Source organism: Dermochelys coriacea, chromosome 5, assembly GCF_009764565.3.
Source record: "Dermochelys coriacea isolate rDerCor1 chromosome 5, rDerCor1.pri.v4, whole genome shotgun sequence".
In the NCBI taxonomy this organism is placed as follows: Eukaryota; Metazoa; Chordata; order Testudines; family Dermochelyidae; genus Dermochelys; species Dermochelys coriacea.
In genome coordinates this window covers 129,638,767-129,655,529 of record NC_050072.1, presented here as the reverse complement: position 1 = coordinate 129,655,529, position 16,763 = coordinate 129,638,767, and the positions used below count along the sequence as shown (strand labels likewise).

Sequence of the window (16,763 nt, the reverse complement as noted above, 5' to 3'; positions counted from 1 at the left end):
CCATATTACTCCAGAGTTCACTATAACAAGCAGATGCGGTGCTAGGGATTGTATCTTCATTGACCAGTTGGAAAACAGCAAAGCAGGATAGCCCTGAAACAGTGGACTTTTGGAATTAAAACATCCTATTTACTGGGGAGGGAGGAGCTACTTGGAACTGGACCTAGAGTCACAGACCTTGGCAGGGTTTTGGATTAGCAACAAAACCAGGAGAGTTATGCTAGGTAAATCCTTAAAGGATTCACTTAAATGCATTACTAAATTACTTATTTCTTAAATTACTAGAGCTTTGATGTCCACTATGCAGCTAGTATTGAAAAGCTCAAATCACAACTATTTTGTATGTGAGTAACTTTGCAGAAATATGTTATACATAAATAATGAATAAACTAATTTTTTTCAACTCTAGATAACTTTACAGAAGATTTGTTGAACCAACATGATGAGGAAGTTATGAAAATGAAACTCCTTTATGAGAAAAACAAGGCTTTATATGATGGCATTGCTAAATGGAAAGCTACCTGGAAACAGTTCATGGAGTTGGAGGTACCAGTTACTGGAAATTAGTTTACTCTACGGCTTTGCTTGAGCAAGGATAGTGATGCCACTAAGTGGAAGAATTGTGTACTGCAACTTAAATCGATGGGACACAATTTCTAAAGAGCTGTGGGCTAATGATAAACAACACCAGCAGAAAAAGGCTGTTGGGTTGGGGAAAAGGCTATTGGGGTTGGGAAATCGGGTCAAGTAAATTTACAAAATCTGAATAGCTACAAAAGTGACTGTTCATAATAACTTTCAGAGGGAGTCTAAATAGAATTCCCATTAAAGATGGGCAATCTTGAGGGATAGCATTCTACTTAGTGAGATTTACCTTTTGACTTCACAATATCAAAATAACCCCAGTGATATGTCAGTTGTAGGTCCTATTTATCCATGCTAAACTTAAGGGAAGCTGGATGACATGTCAGTATTTGACAAATGTCAACATTTGTTCCAAGTGCAAGTTGGTATCTAAAGCATTTTGGGTTTTAATTTTACAAGACCTGTTTAGAAGTGTTGTCAGCACATCTTCTTTGCAAATAACTAATTTGATAAATCTTAATTGTTTCATGGGGCACTTAAGAATCTTTCTTCATTACGCTGAATATACTTTAATTTTTTTTCCAAAGAGGGCAAGTGCTGTAAATTAATATTGCTATTAAAAGACCTTTTCTCCTTTAATTTTTATCTTATGACTCGGTGAGGCAGCCTGTTGCCATTTACAGCCATCTGGGCTCGAACAATTTCCAAGCATCCTTGTCTCATGTTCATGTAAATACTGTGTTTTAGTGCTGAGGAAATACCTTTCATTCTTTTGTAGCAGATAAATGATGACTTACAAGTCATCATTGATGGTCTCTTCAGAGAAAGGAGTTATTTTGCTGATCATTCCTGAAATAATGGATTGAATAAGTGAAACTTCCTTAGCATTAAGTACAGAATAGTCTGTTCTTTGGGAACAAAAGAATGATGATGATTCTAAACGGATGATACTAAACTGGGAGGAGTGGTAGATACGCTGGAGGGGAGGGATAGGATACAGAAGGACCTAGACAAATTGGAGGATTGGGCCAAAAGAAATCTAATGAGGTTCAATAAGGATAAATGCAGGGTCCTGCACTTAGGATGGAAGAATCCAATGCACCGCTACAGACTAGGGACCGAATGGCTCGGCAGCAGTTCTGCGGAAAAGGACCTAGGGGTGACAGTGGACGAGAAGCTGGATATGAGTCAGCAGTGTGCCCTTGTTGCCAAGAAGGCCAATGGCATTTTGGGTTGTATAAGTAGGGGCATAGCGAGCAGATCGAGGGACGTGATCGTTCCCCTCTATTCGACACTGGTGAGGCCTCATCTGGAGTACTGTGTCCAGTTTTGGGCCCCACACTACAGGAAGGATGTGGATAAATTGGAAAGAGTACAACGAAGGGCAACGAAAATGATTAGGGGTCTAGAGCACATGACTTATGAGGAGAGGCTGAGGGAGCTGGGATTGTTTAGTCTGCAGAAGAGAAGAATGAGGGGGGATTTGATAGCTGCTTTCAACTACCTGAAAGGGGGTTTCAAAGAGGATGGCTCTAGACTGTTCTCAATGGTAGCAGATGACAGAACGAGGAGTAATGGTCTCAAGTTGCAATGGGGGAGGTTTAGATTGGATATTAGGAAAAACTTTTTCACTAAGAGGGTGGTGAAACACTGGAATGCGTTACCTAGGGAGGTGGTAGAATCTCCTTCCTTAGAGGTTTTTAAGGTCAGGCTTGACAAAGCCCTGGCTAGGATGATTTAACTGGGACTTGGTCCTGCTTTGAGCAGGGGGTTGGACTAGATGACCTTCTGGGGTCCCTTCCAACCCTGATATTCTATGATTCTATGATTCTATGAACTGTAATGAATTCTATTACTACTTGGTGTTGCTCCTGAAGGCCCTTTGCCATTCTGGAAGGGAAAAAAAAGGCTTTAAGTATATGTTCACATTTCAATAAATTTATTTTGTTCAGAAAAAATCCACAAATCCGAACAGATTAGTTAACAGAGGTGGCACTCTATTGAAAGAAGAGAGAGAACGCTCAAAGATCCACAAGCTGTTAACAAAGGTAAGCCCTACCACAGCTGGCATGTATGCATTCTTGAAATTAAGAGTTAAAATTCAGTCGTTTCAATACTATATAGGCAAACTTGTCTGAGTTGATGGAACATAATATACTATTGTTATAGTTCTCTCTTAATAGGCTGGATGCTGAGTCAGTTCATTTGCCATGTGATAGATCTGATTTCCATAACACTCCAGAAATTCTAATGCTTAAGGGATAGAAACTGAACTAAATACAATTCCTTCTAATAATGTTGATCCACTTTTGTGGTGATGGTCACCCTTAAACATACTTAAGTGTGAACAAACTTTAAATCAATGCTTAGTCCCCCTTTTTAGATGCTTTAAAATAACACCCCACTCAGCAGCCTACAAGGGAGTGTCAGCCTTCAACCTGTTAAACTGCCTGCACAATACTAAACGCCTGTTCAAGGAGTCAAGATGGATATCAATTAAATGTCACTTTGCTGGGTAACACTTTGTAAAACATCTGTCCTGAACTACTGAAACTTCTGATGCTCATCCTCAGTCTGTCTGATATGCAGCAGCTAAATTCACCCTCTGGCAATGTCCAGTCCTTCATTTACCTTGAATGCTTCCAGGTCTTTCTCCACGTCAAATTTCTTGGTGTTTTTTTTTAGCTAGTATAACATAAGGCAAATGAAAAGGTCTGGAACTGTGCTTTTAGCCTCACAGTGAGGCAAGACTTGAAATACTTTAAAAGGATATATTCAGCATGTTTTTGAGTATTACACCTACTGGTTCTACAAGAAAAAGAAAAGGAGTACTTGTGGCACCTTAGAGACGAACAAATTTATTAGAGCATAAGCTTTCGTGAACTACAGCTCACTTCATCGGATGAAGTGAGCTGTAGCTCATGAAAGCTTATGCTCTAATAAATTTGTTTGTCTCTATGGTGCCACAAGTACTCCTTTTCTTTTTACGGATACCGACTAACACAGCTGCTACTCTGAAACCTGTCATTATGCAAGGCATCTAGTTCTACAAGCAGTACCTAATATTAATATAATTAAAATATTTGAGAAAAATCTGTTTAGTTTTGTTCAGTTGAACAAAACTAAACAGTACTGTGCTTGCTTAAATTTCTGACAATTTTTAGTTTTACAATCACTACTATTTTAGAAGTATTTCTCTTTCCAACTGCTGTGTGGCAGTTGCACATAATTATATAGGTATATACCACACAGCAGGTGAAAAGAAAAATACTTCTAAAATAGTAGTGATTGTAAAACTACCAATTGACAGTTTTAAGCAAGTGCAGTACCTGAAAGAACCTGTTTCTACCTCTCTGAAACTAACCAGGCCTCAAGCTGACTGTCCTAAGCTACTCAAATGGATAATGAAATATACACAAACTACCTTTTTTTCATTTGCAAACTTAGTTAGGAGAAGAACTGAAAAGGAGCATTGAAAGCTGGGAAAAAGAACAAGGCTGCAACTTCCTGATCAAGGGTCAAAGGTTCCTGGACTACATGGCAAATCAGTGGGAACAGCACAAACTTAAAAAGGAACAAGAGAGAGTGAGTTTGTTTTTTCTTAAAAGTAGACAAGGGATTGGTACTACACTACAGTAGAACCTCAGCATTACGAACACCAGAGTTATGAACTGACAGGTCAACCACACACCTCATTTGGAACCAGAAGTATGCAATCAGCCAGCAGCAGAGACTAACAAAGTTCCACTACTCTGCAGTACTGTGATAAATGTAAATTACTAAAAAGATGTAGGGAAAGGTTTATTTTTATTTTTTTTTAAGATTTGACAAGGTAAGGAAACTGTTTCTGTGCTTGTTTCATTTAAATAGTTAAAAGCAGCATTTTTCTTCTGCATAGTAAAATTTCAAAGCTGTATTAAGTCAACGTTCCGTTGTAAACTTTTGAAAGAATAACCATAACGTTTTGTTCAGAGTTACAATCTCCATTCCTGAGGTGTTCATAACTCTGAGGTTCTACTGTACTTTCAGTTAATTTTAACATAATTCTTCATACTGGCTATCTCCAAAGGCCTTCATGAAGTAATAAATGATGGAGGGGCTTTGGTGGGGTAACATCTAGCCAAATATAGTGTGACAGGCAAATATCTGTGTGAATGGCATGTTGTTGGTGCTGTTAGAATACAAATTATGCATGCCCTCGCACCCTTGAATGTTTAATTTAGATCTCTTGATGGGAAATGTGGACCCTAGGGTACTGGGAGTTTCTGCTGCCACCCGATTGGCTTCAGACCAAAAGGTTATTTGAAAAGCCCCGTGTTTAACTGTGCAGCAGCTTTGTAATCAACTGCTGTTAAGGGGTTCAAGTCATTTACGAATGTGATCCAATTGCTAAGCGAAGAATTAGGGTAGGATTTTCAAGAGCTCTTCTCTCATTGAAGTCAGTCACATGCCTTATTGCCTGAGCTGATTTGCCAACACGAAACTGGTTAGTAATGCGCCTAGCAGCAGTCTGGGGTAGCCAGCTTCCAAACAGCTATAGCAACCTGCTTCTGGACCAGCGTGGCCTCCTTCATATGGGTGTCCTGACTATGCAGGGACAGAGAAAGCTGCTCCAAGCTCTAGAAACGTCACTTTCTTCACATGAAAGTTCTGCACCCACAGCTGGTCATTCCAAGTCTATGATCCCAACAGTTGGTTTCTGTGGCTGTAATGCAGAAGTGCCAGTCTACATAGGGGACATCAACAGCTATATTGAGAGTCATGAGCAGCACCAGCCAATTGGATTCTGCCATGTTCGTATTGTCATCCTCTGCCAGGTGCATTCGGTGGGTCTGAAAATGCCGCCAAAATGTCCACCAGCATCTCATGGATGCTCTGCCTGCTTCCCGACAGGAGTGAAAGTGCAAGCAAGACAAGTTTTTCAAATAGTGCCTCATTTTCACTTGCTGGCTCCAGTTGCTGAGAGTGTGTACAGCCAAAAAATGCTCAGCTGGATGTGTTATTGGGCTGCAACAACTTCTAGTAGTGCCATATGGGATGGACAGTCAAGTTTTTTCCATAGTCCAGCATGAACCAAGGGCTAGAGCAGCTACAGCTGGGGAAGGTGCTAGGAAGCCTGAGTTAGACTGGTTTGACTTGACTCTGCATAGTGCATTATGGGTGTGTGACTGTGCGTGTGTGTTCAGATTCTCAGACATTATAAACCAAGGGTAAGTAATCAATGTGGGTACTCCAGGTCAGGCTTAGAAACATTGAGCCTATGGGGTCAAGTCCCCACAGACTTGTGCTGACATTAGGGTGTAGACATAAAAAGAAAAGGAGTATTTGTGGCACCTTAGAGACTAACAAATTTATTAGAGCATAAGCTTTCGTGAGCCACAGCTCACCCCATCGGATGCACCCGGCGGAAAAAACAGAGGGGAGACTGATACACACACACACACAGAGAACATGAAACAATGGGTTTATCATACACACTGCAAGGAGAGCGATCACCCAAGATAAGCCATCACCAGCAGCGGGGGGGGGGGGAAAGGAGGAAAACCCTTCATGGTGACAAGCAGGTTTTCCTCCTTTCCCCCCCCTGCTGCTGGTGATGGCTTATCTTGGGTGATCGCTCTCCTTGCAGTGTGTATGATAAACCCATTGTTTCATGTTCTCTGTGTGTGTGTGTGTATCAGTCTCCCCTCTGTTTTTTCCGCCGGGTGCGTCCGATGGGGTGAGCTGTGGCTCACGAAAGCTTATGCTCTAATAAATTTGTTAATCTCTAAGGTGCCACAAATACTCCTTTTCTTTTTGCGAATACAGACTAACACGGCTGCTACTCTGAAACCTGTGTAGACATAGTCATGTCATAATTGGAAAATTTTAGCGAGTTAGTGCACTCCTTCAATATGCCTACCAGTGAAATAAAATTTAAGTCTTTTGTTTTGCAGTTAACGAAGAAGGAAGATTCTGCAGTTCTGAAGACACCCATGAAAAGGCATGCTGGCTCAACCACTCAAACTCCCCTTAAGACAAGGAAGGCAAGTATACGGTCTTTTAAAACATACAGTAGAACCTCAGAGTTACAAACACCAGAGTTACGAACTGAGCAGCCAACAACGTACCTCATTTGGAACCAGAAATGCGCACTCAGGTAGCAGCAGAGACCGGAAAAAGCAAATACAGTGCAGTACTGTGTTAAACATAAACTACTTTAAAAAAAGGGGGGGTTAAAAAATATTTGATACAGCAAGGAAACTGTTTCTGTGCTGACAAATTTATTAGAGCATAAGCTTTCGTGAGCTACAGCTCACTTCATCGGATGCATTTGGTGGAAAATACAGAGGGGAGATTGATATACACACACAGAGAACATGAAACAATCGGTTTTATCATACACACTGTAAGGAGAGTGATCACTTAAGATAAGCCATCACCAGCAGCGGGGCAAGGTAGGTTATTTCCAGCAGTTAACAAGAATATCTGAGGAACAGTGGGGGGTGGGGTGGGGGGGGGAGAAATAACATGGGGAAATAGTTTTACTTTGTGTAATGACTCATCCATTCCCAGTCTCTATTCAAGCCTAAGTTAATTGTATCCAGTTTGCAAATTAATTGCAATTCAGCAGTCTCTCGTTGGAGTCTGTTTTTGAAGCTTTTTTGTTGAAGGATAGCCACTCTTAGGTCTGTAATCGAGTGACCAGAGAGATTGAAGTGTTCTCCAATTGGTTTTTGAATGTTATAATTCTTGACGTCTGATTTGTGTCCATTTATTCTTTTACGTAGAGACTGTCCAGTTTGACCAATGTACATGGCAGAGGGGCATTGCTAGCACGATGGCATATATCACATTGGTAGATGCGCAGGTGAACGAGCCTCTGATAGAGTATCCAGCTCTCAAAACTGGATACTCTCATAAAGAACCAACCTTCCACACAAACTTCCTCGTTGCTGGACTTTACAAAAACTAGACAAGCCATTTACAACACACACTTTGCTTCTCTACAAAAGAAAAAGGACACTAAGCTATCTAAACTACTACATGCCACAAGGGACCACAACAGTGGTTCCCGTAACCCACTCAGCAATATTGTTAATCTATCCAACTATACTCTTAGCCCAGCAGAAGAATCTGTCCTATCTCGGGGCCTCTTCTTTTGCCCCTCCACCTCCATGAACATGATACAGTTCTGTGGTGACCTAGAATCCTATTTTCGACGTCTCCAACTCAAGGAATATTTCCAACACACCTCTGACCAACATATTAACCCACAGAGACCTTCCTACCAACACTACAAAAAGAAGGATTCTGGGTGGACTCCTCCTGAAGGTCGAAACAGCAGCCTGGACTTCTACACGGAGTGCTTCTGCCGACGTGCACGAGCTGAAATTGTGGAAAAGCAGCATCGCTTGCCCCATAACCTCAGCCATGCAGAACACAATGCCATCAACAGCCTCAGAAACAACTCTGACATCATAATCAAAAAGGCTGACAAAGGAGGTGCTGTCGTCATCATGAATAGGTCAGAGTATGAACAAGAGGATACTAGGCAGCTCTCCAACACTACTTTCTACAAGCCATTACCCTCTGATCCCACTGAGAGTTACCAAAAGAAACTACAGCATTTGCTCAAGAAACTCCCTGAAAAAGCACAAGAAAAAATCCGCACAGACACACCCCTAGAACCCCGACCTGGGGTATTCTATCTGCTACCCAAGATCCATAAACCTGGAAATCCTGGACGCCCCATCATCTCAGGCATTGGCACCCTGACAGCAGGTTTGTCTGGCTATGTGGACTCCCTCCTCAGGGCCTACGTTACCAGCACTCCCAGCTATCTTCGAGACACCACTGACTTCCTGAGGAAACTACAATCCATTGGTGATCTTCCTAAAAACACCATCCTGGCCACTATAGATGTAGAAGCCCTCTACACCAACATTCCACACAAAGATGGGCTACAAGCCGTCAGGAACAGTATCCCTGATAATGTCACGGCAAACCTGGTGGCTGAACTTTGTGACTTTGTCCTCACCCATAACTATTTCACATTTGGGGACAACGTATACCTTCACATCAGCGGCACTGCGATGGGTACCCGCATCGCCCCACAGTATGCCAACATTTTTATGGCTGACTTAGAACAACGCTTCCTCAGCTCTCGTCTCCTAATGCCCCTACTCTACTTGCACTACATTTATGACATCTTCATCATCTGGACCCATGGAAAAGAAGCTCTTGAGGAATTCCACCATGATTTCAACAATTTCCATCCCACCATTAACCTCAGCCTGGACCAGTCCACACAAGAGATCCACTTCCTGGACACTACGGTGCTAATAAGCGATGGTCACATAAACACCACCCTATATCGGAAACCTACTGACCGCTATTCCTACCTACATGCCTCTAGCTTTCATCCAGATCATACCACACGATCCATTGTCTACAGCCAAGCTCTACGGTATAACCGCATTTGCTCCAACCCCTCAGACAGAGACAAACACCTACAAGATCTCTATCATGCATTCCTACAACTACAATACCCACCTGCTGAAGTGAAGAAACAGATTGACAGAGCCAGAAGAGTACCCAGAAGTCACCTACTACAGGACAGGCCTAACAAAGAAAATAACAGAACGCCACTAGCCATCACCTTCAGCCCCCAACTAAAACCTCTCCAACGCATCATCAAGGATCTACAACCTATCCTGAAGGACGACCCATCACTCTCACAGATCTTGGGAGACAGGCCAGTCCTTGCTTACAGACAGCCCCCCAACCTGAAGCAGATACTCACCAGCAACCACACACCACACAACAGAACCACTAACCCAGGAACCTATCCTTGCAACAAAGCCCGTTGCCAACTCTGTCCACATATCTATTCAGGGGACACCATCATAGGGCCTAATCACATCAGCCACACTATCAGAGGCTCGTTCACCTGCGCATCTACCAATGTGATATATGCCATTATGTGCCAGCAATGCCCTTCTGCCATGTACATTGGCCAAACTGGACAGTCTCTACTTAAAAGAATAAATGGACACAAATCAGACGTCAAGAATTATAAAATTCAAAAACCAATTGGAGAACACTTCAATCTCTCTGGTCACTCGATTACAGACCTAAGAGTGGCTATCCTTCAACAAAAAAGCTTCAAAAACAGGCTTCAACGAGAGACTGCTGAATTGGAATTAATTTGCAAACTGGATACAATTAACTTAGGCTTGAATAGAGACTGGGAATGGATGAGTCATTACACAAAGTAAAACTATTTCCCCATTGTATTTCTCCCCCCCACCCCACCCCCCACTGTTCCTCTGATATTCTTGTTAACTGCTGGAATTAGCCTACCTTGCTTGTCACCATGAAAGGTTTTCCTCCTTCCCCACCCCCGCTGCTGGTGATGGCTTATCTTAAGTGATCACTCTCCTTTACAGTGTGTATGATAAACTCATTGTTTCATGTTCTCTGTGTGTGTATATCAATCTCCCCTCTGTTTTTTCCATCAAATGCATCCGATGAAGTGAGCTGTAGCTCACGAAAGCTTATGCTCTAATAAATTTGTTAGTCTCTAAGGTGCCACAAGTACTCCTTTTCTTTTTGCAAATACAGACTAACACGGCTGCTACTCTGAAACCTGTTTCTGTACTGATTTCATTTAAATTAAGATGGTTAAAAGCAGCATTTTTTTTCTGCATAGTAAAGTTTCAAAGCTGTATTAAGTCACTGTTCAGTTGTAAACTTTTTTAAAAGAACAAACAAGATTTTCTTCAGAGTTACGAACATCTCAGGAATGGAGGTTGTTTGTAACTCTGAATAAAATCTTATGTTTGTTCTTTTAAAAGTTTACAACTGAACAGTGACTTAATACAGCTTTGAAACTTTACTATGCAGAAAAAAATGCTGCTTTTAACCATCTTAATTTAAATGAAACCAGCACAGAAACAATTTCCCTGCCTTGTAAAATCTGAGGTTCTACATTATAGAGACAGTGACAAATATCCATAGAGAAAAGGGTATTATGGATTTCCCTCTGCCTGGCTTCTTCCATTAATAATTCTTGCAAGTAACTTCTAGGTCAGTTCTGAATCAAATCGCCTTACGTCACCTGGTGCTCTCCCAGACAATTGTTACTTGTCTCCTTGCTTATTCTGAAAGATGAAGGAAAAAGACACTGGCTCAAACTTTTTTCTACTTGTTGTTAAAATTGGTATATTCTGTTGTAATTTATAGATACCTTTGTAATCAATTCTTAATTTTAAAAAAGCTGCAAAAGTATTTGAAAATGTGAGTAGGACTGCATTGTTCGTGGAAGGAAATCATAAGAATTCATTCCTCCTCCTTCATTAGGAGATAAAAATGAGTTTGAAAAAGTCTCTGTAAAACTGAGACCCTATACCTAGGGGAGAATTGGAGTTCAGTGTGAGCAACTTTGAGCCAGTAGATATTACTGTTTTCTTCTGATAGCTATGCCAGCTTTGGAGTGCTATGGGAAAGTGAGGTTCATTGCTTTGTTGGGGATGAGTGAGCTACAAAAGGGACAGATTTACTGGAAACCTTCAAATTGTTGGCAGGATTAGTGGTTTAAAGAAGCAAAACTACGCAAACTTTATATAGTCTAGGTTTGAAATGGCAGGAAGCCAGTAATGGATGAGGCATCAGTCATACCTTCTCTGGAGAAAAGCTGTACAACAGTTCTGTATTTAAACGAAACTTGGCATACCTTTCAGAAACTAATCTGAAATGTTTTGTCACCTCATAGATGCTGCTGGAATTAAAGGTCAGCATGCCCTTTACTATCCTAACTTTTGTGTATTTAATGTTAGAAATCTGAAGCTTCTCATTTTTAATCTTTAGTTACATGGAGTCACAAATTTAACTGTGCTGCGAGCAGCCAGCTGCATCAGTCTGACCAGCACATGTCCTGCAGCTGTTGCCAGAACACCTATTCCAGTTTGTAAGGTGAGTAAAGCTCTTGGATTGATTTTACTGTGGTTATTCTCAATAATAAAAGCCCTTCTTGTGGGCCCAGAAGAAGTGATACTATCCCTATTTTTATGCAGGGCTCAAGCCCTGAAAATTTGTATATGTGTACACATACATAAAACTTGAATATGAACTACAAAGGTTTGACTGAACTTATTTTTCCACTTTAACAACCATGTAATTTTTCTGGCAAAAGTGTTCAGTGTTTAAAAAGCTATACTAGAAACAAACTGCTATTCAGTTAAACCTCAACTTTCACTCTGCCAAAGTGGAGACTACAAATGTTTGGTAAATGGTTATGAAAACCTCCAGTTCACCTTTAAGTTGACTTCTGTTGAAGTTCCAGCATTTACTGTCTTATTATACCTTTCTTTCCTTAGTCTTGTAACTTGCACACAAGCTGTCAAAGAAAAGCAGTCTCTGTCTAGTGAGGGAAATAATTCCAGGGGAAAATGTCCCATGATATGAGTTGTGTCAGAACCAACCTGGTCAGTTGTCATTTGTCTAATTGCTGGATGGGTGACTTCACATTACATTTCAAGGACCTATTCAGGGTACATTCTGTTGGATGTAACTATCAATCTTCCACTTTTAAGTTCTTTGGAAAGTACATATGAAAACCTTTTCCTTCAACCAAGCACACTAGTTGAGTATTGCATAGGAGTGTTGGACTTAATATCTTATATAGATGTTAATTTCTATAGAAGGAGCAATAAGTGACACATCCATTTTTTTTCAACAAGTGAGGGAGCAATAGGTCAAACTTGACAATACTTCTTCAGATAGAATGGTTCAGTTTTTTAGTTTCAATACCGTAACTTATCAAACTGGCATCCAGTGCTCTAGAATGCTATCAGTGTGACTGTCTGCACATGTAGAGGAAGCAGAGTTCTCTATTCCCCTCTCCAGTCTTCTGGGACATGAGGTCATAAAAATATTGAAGTTGGGGATATAGAAGTAACCACATCCATTCTTGGACCAGGACAAGTGGATGTTTCTTCCAAACTTCTTGACTTTCCCAGCAGGACTTAAATCTTCTAATGGAACTTTCAGGCCACAAAGCCAGAATACAAATGCATTCCTTACAGAGTTACAAACTTTAAGAAAAATTTTCTGTATTACCAACTTTTAACAGGCAAAATTTAATACAGACTTTAAAAGACTAATATTTGTGATGAACGAGTTGAGATTAATTGGAAAGTAAAAACTTTTTTTTTTTTTTTTTCCTTTTTGGAGTTAAAAATTGACTGGTTTGTTCCTCATCCTTAGCCAGCACAGTCAGTCCCAAATGACTTAAATTCTAATATGTGGAGCAGCTGCTGTGAAGGTCCCTGGGAAAATATATGAATTCATATTTTATGTTACAAGTTAACTGTCAAGATCAATGAATGCCTCCATTATGAGAAAAATTACAGATAAGGAAACTAGCTCTTAATTCTAACGTTAATACAGGCTTTGATCTTAAACATTAATGGCTTTCAGGCAGCTGCTTTGGGTCAAATTGAAGTGGTTGGTTGTCAAGAGGATGACTGAATAATCTGACTGAACTTTCTAACACTTACTGCCTATAGTAGTATTAATGGGAGCAGCATGGTTAAAGCCCCTTCGTTAGGTAAGAATTGATAGAAGTCAAACCCTTACTGCAGTATAAGGGAATATAACACCAAAGATCACCCATGCCACTTCATAGATGCATGTTTTACAAGGTTCATGATGAATGGATATAAAAGGAGAGAGGAAGGATGGCCTTATGGTTAAAACACTGAAATGTCTCAACCTGGATTCAATTCCCAGATCAGTTTCAGACTTCTTCTGTGACTTAGGGCAAGTTACTTAATCAGTTTGCCTCGATCGTCATCTGTAAAATGGGGATGTTTTCTAAAATAGAGGTATTAGTGACATAAAGTTCAGTTACAAAAGTTTAAATTAGGCTAGTTTTTGCTCCTAATTATTAATGTGTGTTTAATGATAAAAAGTAACTGAGCTGATTCTCCACCTGATGATTCTACATCTTCTTGGTCAGAGATCTGGTACTTTTTAATCAAGGTTGTACATAATCTGTAGTATAAAAGCTCACTAGACATAATGACATTACATTTTGTAGACACCATCTAAAAGCACACCACCAGATTCCCTGCAGCAAGTACGATTACAAGAGGGCAAAGAAAACCAGCAAACCAGCAAATTAAATAATCAATTCAGCTATTTAGACTTCACGGTATGTCTTATTTTTGTCTGACTTTTTAAAATATAGTCTAATTTTAGAGAGGAGTAGAAAACTGACAAGATTTGGGTGAGATTAGGGGGTGGGCATATAGAAAACTGCATTCTTAGATATTTTAAATTTACCCAATGGACAGAAAACTAAATCCTCAAGTTCTATGCCACTCTGAGGAATCTAACAAATTCTGTTTTAAAGATATTGTCCAGAAAGCTCTCAAAAAGCAGTTCAGGGTAACTCAGTACATACTGAGAGCATGGGGACCAAGATTCCACAGCTAATTGAGGAGTAACCAAGGAGTAACAGGATGCTGGACAGAAAGGGTAGTTTATAGATAGGAACTTTGATAGCATGAAACTTCTGGAGCAGGGGATTTATGGATTTATTTTATTACCTGTCTTCATATCTCAAACAAGGGTTTTGTTAAGATGTCTTTCTGGTGAAAACTAAAATCTGAGCAGCATGAGGGAAATGTAATGACTTCCAAGGTTTTTGCTTATTTAGGGGATAACAAATGCATTTCAGTTCAGAAAATGAACTGAAATTTAGTCCTGGGAGCAAGGCAGCAACAATCAGAAAAAGCTCACTAATCAGAAAAAGGGTTTGGTGGAAGGATAGCTCTAGTGAACAGACTGGGCTGTGTTAGTAGTGTGATGGAAAACACACAATAGCATTACTGCTTAAGGCAGTTGTTAAATCTTCTTGGGAATATGTAATATTGGTCACCATATCACAAATGGTATTACTGCATCCTCAACTGCAGAGTTGGACAAAAGTCCAGGTCAGAAAAAAACAAGGAAAGGATCAAAAGAGGGCACTCTAACTGGATAAGCTAGCAACAGATGATTTTTAACAGCTGTATTAAAACATAAATGAGTAAGTTCTTAAAAACACAAATCAAGGGAAATGGCGGGGGGGGAATCAGGCAGGACCCACTTCATTTAAATAGCAAAAATAAATTCAGTAAAATATTGGTGAAGGGAAGTGAGCCAGGCTAAGTTTGAAAGAAGCATAGACTTGCTTTTGCAAAAGACAACTGAGAATTATGGTAAATCAGGAAGATGAGGTTGTCCTACCTAGATCACTTTAATTGGGTGGGTGTACCACTGACTGTGCTATGATTATAATGTTGTCTTGTTGCTACTTAATCTTCCTACAATTTCTTAAATATTTTCAGAAAGATCTTTCAAAGAAAACTAGCAATACCAGTGGGATTTTCAATTCTACAGTAAATGAGAATAGATATTAAGGATCCTGCTGCTGCACCCTCTGAAATGCCGGGATAACTCATTTCTTTGTGACAGTTGAGCGCTTTTAACTATTTTCATAGACTTGGAAGAGAAGACAACTTATGCTGTACCCTTGATGCTAGTGCCTTGACTAACTCTGACAAATGCAGCAAGTCGAAAGGATTTGTGTGGAACCACAATTGTACCTTGAACTCTATTTCCTAGCTAGAAAATAAAAATAGAAAGTAGCACTTAAAAGTAACATGTTGAATTAGTGAAGTCTTTAAAATACTCCAACCAAACTTCTGCAAGTCTTAGTCTACAGTTCAAGTATTTACCTTGTCTTTCTTTATTTGTGTGGCTGCATGATATTGAACTGGCTCATTTTTTTTACTGATCAGCATTTGTTTTTTCTAGAGTGCTAACATAATCCTTTTTTAAAAAAATATTTATATTCAAGCCTTTCATGAAGTTCAGACTTGCAGGTTTCATGTACTTAATTATTCTGTCTAATTGTTGTACTCTGTCAAGCAATTAACTTTCAAACCTTGGTGCTTTCTAAGCAAGTCTATGCAGGCAATTATGAAGCTAGAAAAAAAAAAGAACACACATAAAACCCTTAGTTGAAGTGAAGTGATCACAATCCCTAATCATCTGAACTGTTCAATGCAATATTGTTTAATTCTCTCTTTTACTTGATTGTATTAATATCATGCCTTGGACTGAAAATGTACCTTCACATTAGTGCTCAACTACTTTGAGGCGATCTGGATGATGTTGTAGCTAGAATAAAAACATGTGTTTAAATATTTCTTAATGTATAGAGTCTGATTCTGAAAAGCAATTGAAATAATAAAAATGTGTTGTGCTCTTAAATAAAAAGCTGTACTAGTCAAGATGTCTGTTTTTCAATGGGATACCACTTCCTGGTTCTGAAGAAAATCTCATTTGCAAAACGCATTGTTTTGTATGCTGTTTTGTAACTAAAAGGGAACAACTGGCATTCATAAATTAAAAGTAGTAATTTGTCTGAGGAGACATTTCATTGTGCATTAATAAACTTTAAAAGCAGATTTGGAAATTGATCAATACTGAATTTTACTCATGCTGTGTAATTTTTTTCTTGAAGTAGAATACTTCAAAAACAATGAGGAGTCTGGTGGCATCTTAAAGACTAACATTTATTTGGGCATAAGTTTTTGTGGGTAAAAAACCCCACTTCAGATGCATGGAGTGAAAATTACAGATACAGGCAGGGTGAATTTGATTTAAATCACTAGTCAGTTACTTCCAAATTTCAACAGCATCAGCAATAAAAAAGCTATTTCCCTGCATTTTGTTCAAGGCTACAGAAATAGGCTTCAGGATACTCAGCATGTGTTCAACATTTCTCTTAAGCCCAATGTTAAGATCTTTGGCTGTGACAGTGCCATCTATTTTTTCATGATTCTTCACAAACTGTCATCAGATTAGGCCAGTTCTTGATATAATGCTCAAAACAGTCCACTACTGAGTTCCATCGTACGTCTTGTGGGAGAGTTGGCTTGGTTCCTCCCACTTTTTTCAGAGCAGCTGCTGCAAAGTGGTTGTTACGGAAGTATTTTGCAATTTCAACAACATTAGCCTTTATTTCTAGAACACTGAAGTCTTTGGCTAGGAGGTGCATCAAATGAGCATTGCAACCGTATGTTATTAGCTTGGGACTCTCTTCTAAATAATTTCTTCTCATCTTGGATACATTTGCAACA

The 16,763-nt window shown here is 39.7% G+C and overlaps 1 protein-coding gene across 8 annotated transcripts in view; it reads left to right on the top strand.

Annotated features, from left to right (window-relative positions):
• Window positions 1-15,911, top strand: part of PRC1 (protein regulator of cytokinesis 1) — a 52,873-nt gene extending 36,962 nt beyond the window's left edge. For 2 of the 8 annotated variants that reach the window (XM_043514257.1, XM_043514253.1), the window contains exons 8-14: window positions 410-552; window positions 2,538-2,633; window positions 4,033-4,170; window positions 6,522-6,611; window positions 11,437-11,541; window positions 13,670-13,783; window positions 14,964-15,911. In XM_043514257.1, the coding sequence (XP_043370192.1) occupies window positions 410-552; window positions 2,538-2,633; window positions 4,033-4,170; window positions 6,522-6,611; window positions 11,437-11,541; window positions 13,670-13,783; window positions 14,964-15,035 (758 nt within the window). In that variant the 3' untranslated portion in view covers window positions 15,036-15,911. Of the gene's footprint in view, window positions 1-409; window positions 553-2,537; window positions 2,634-4,032; window positions 4,171-6,521; window positions 6,612-11,436; window positions 11,542-13,669; window positions 13,784-14,471; window positions 14,676-14,963 lie in introns of those variants that run through there. The other 6 variants (XM_038401909.2, XM_043514258.1, XM_043514255.1 and 3 more) reach the window with 5 other exon arrangements.
• Window positions 15,912-16,763: the final 852 nt, after the last annotated feature.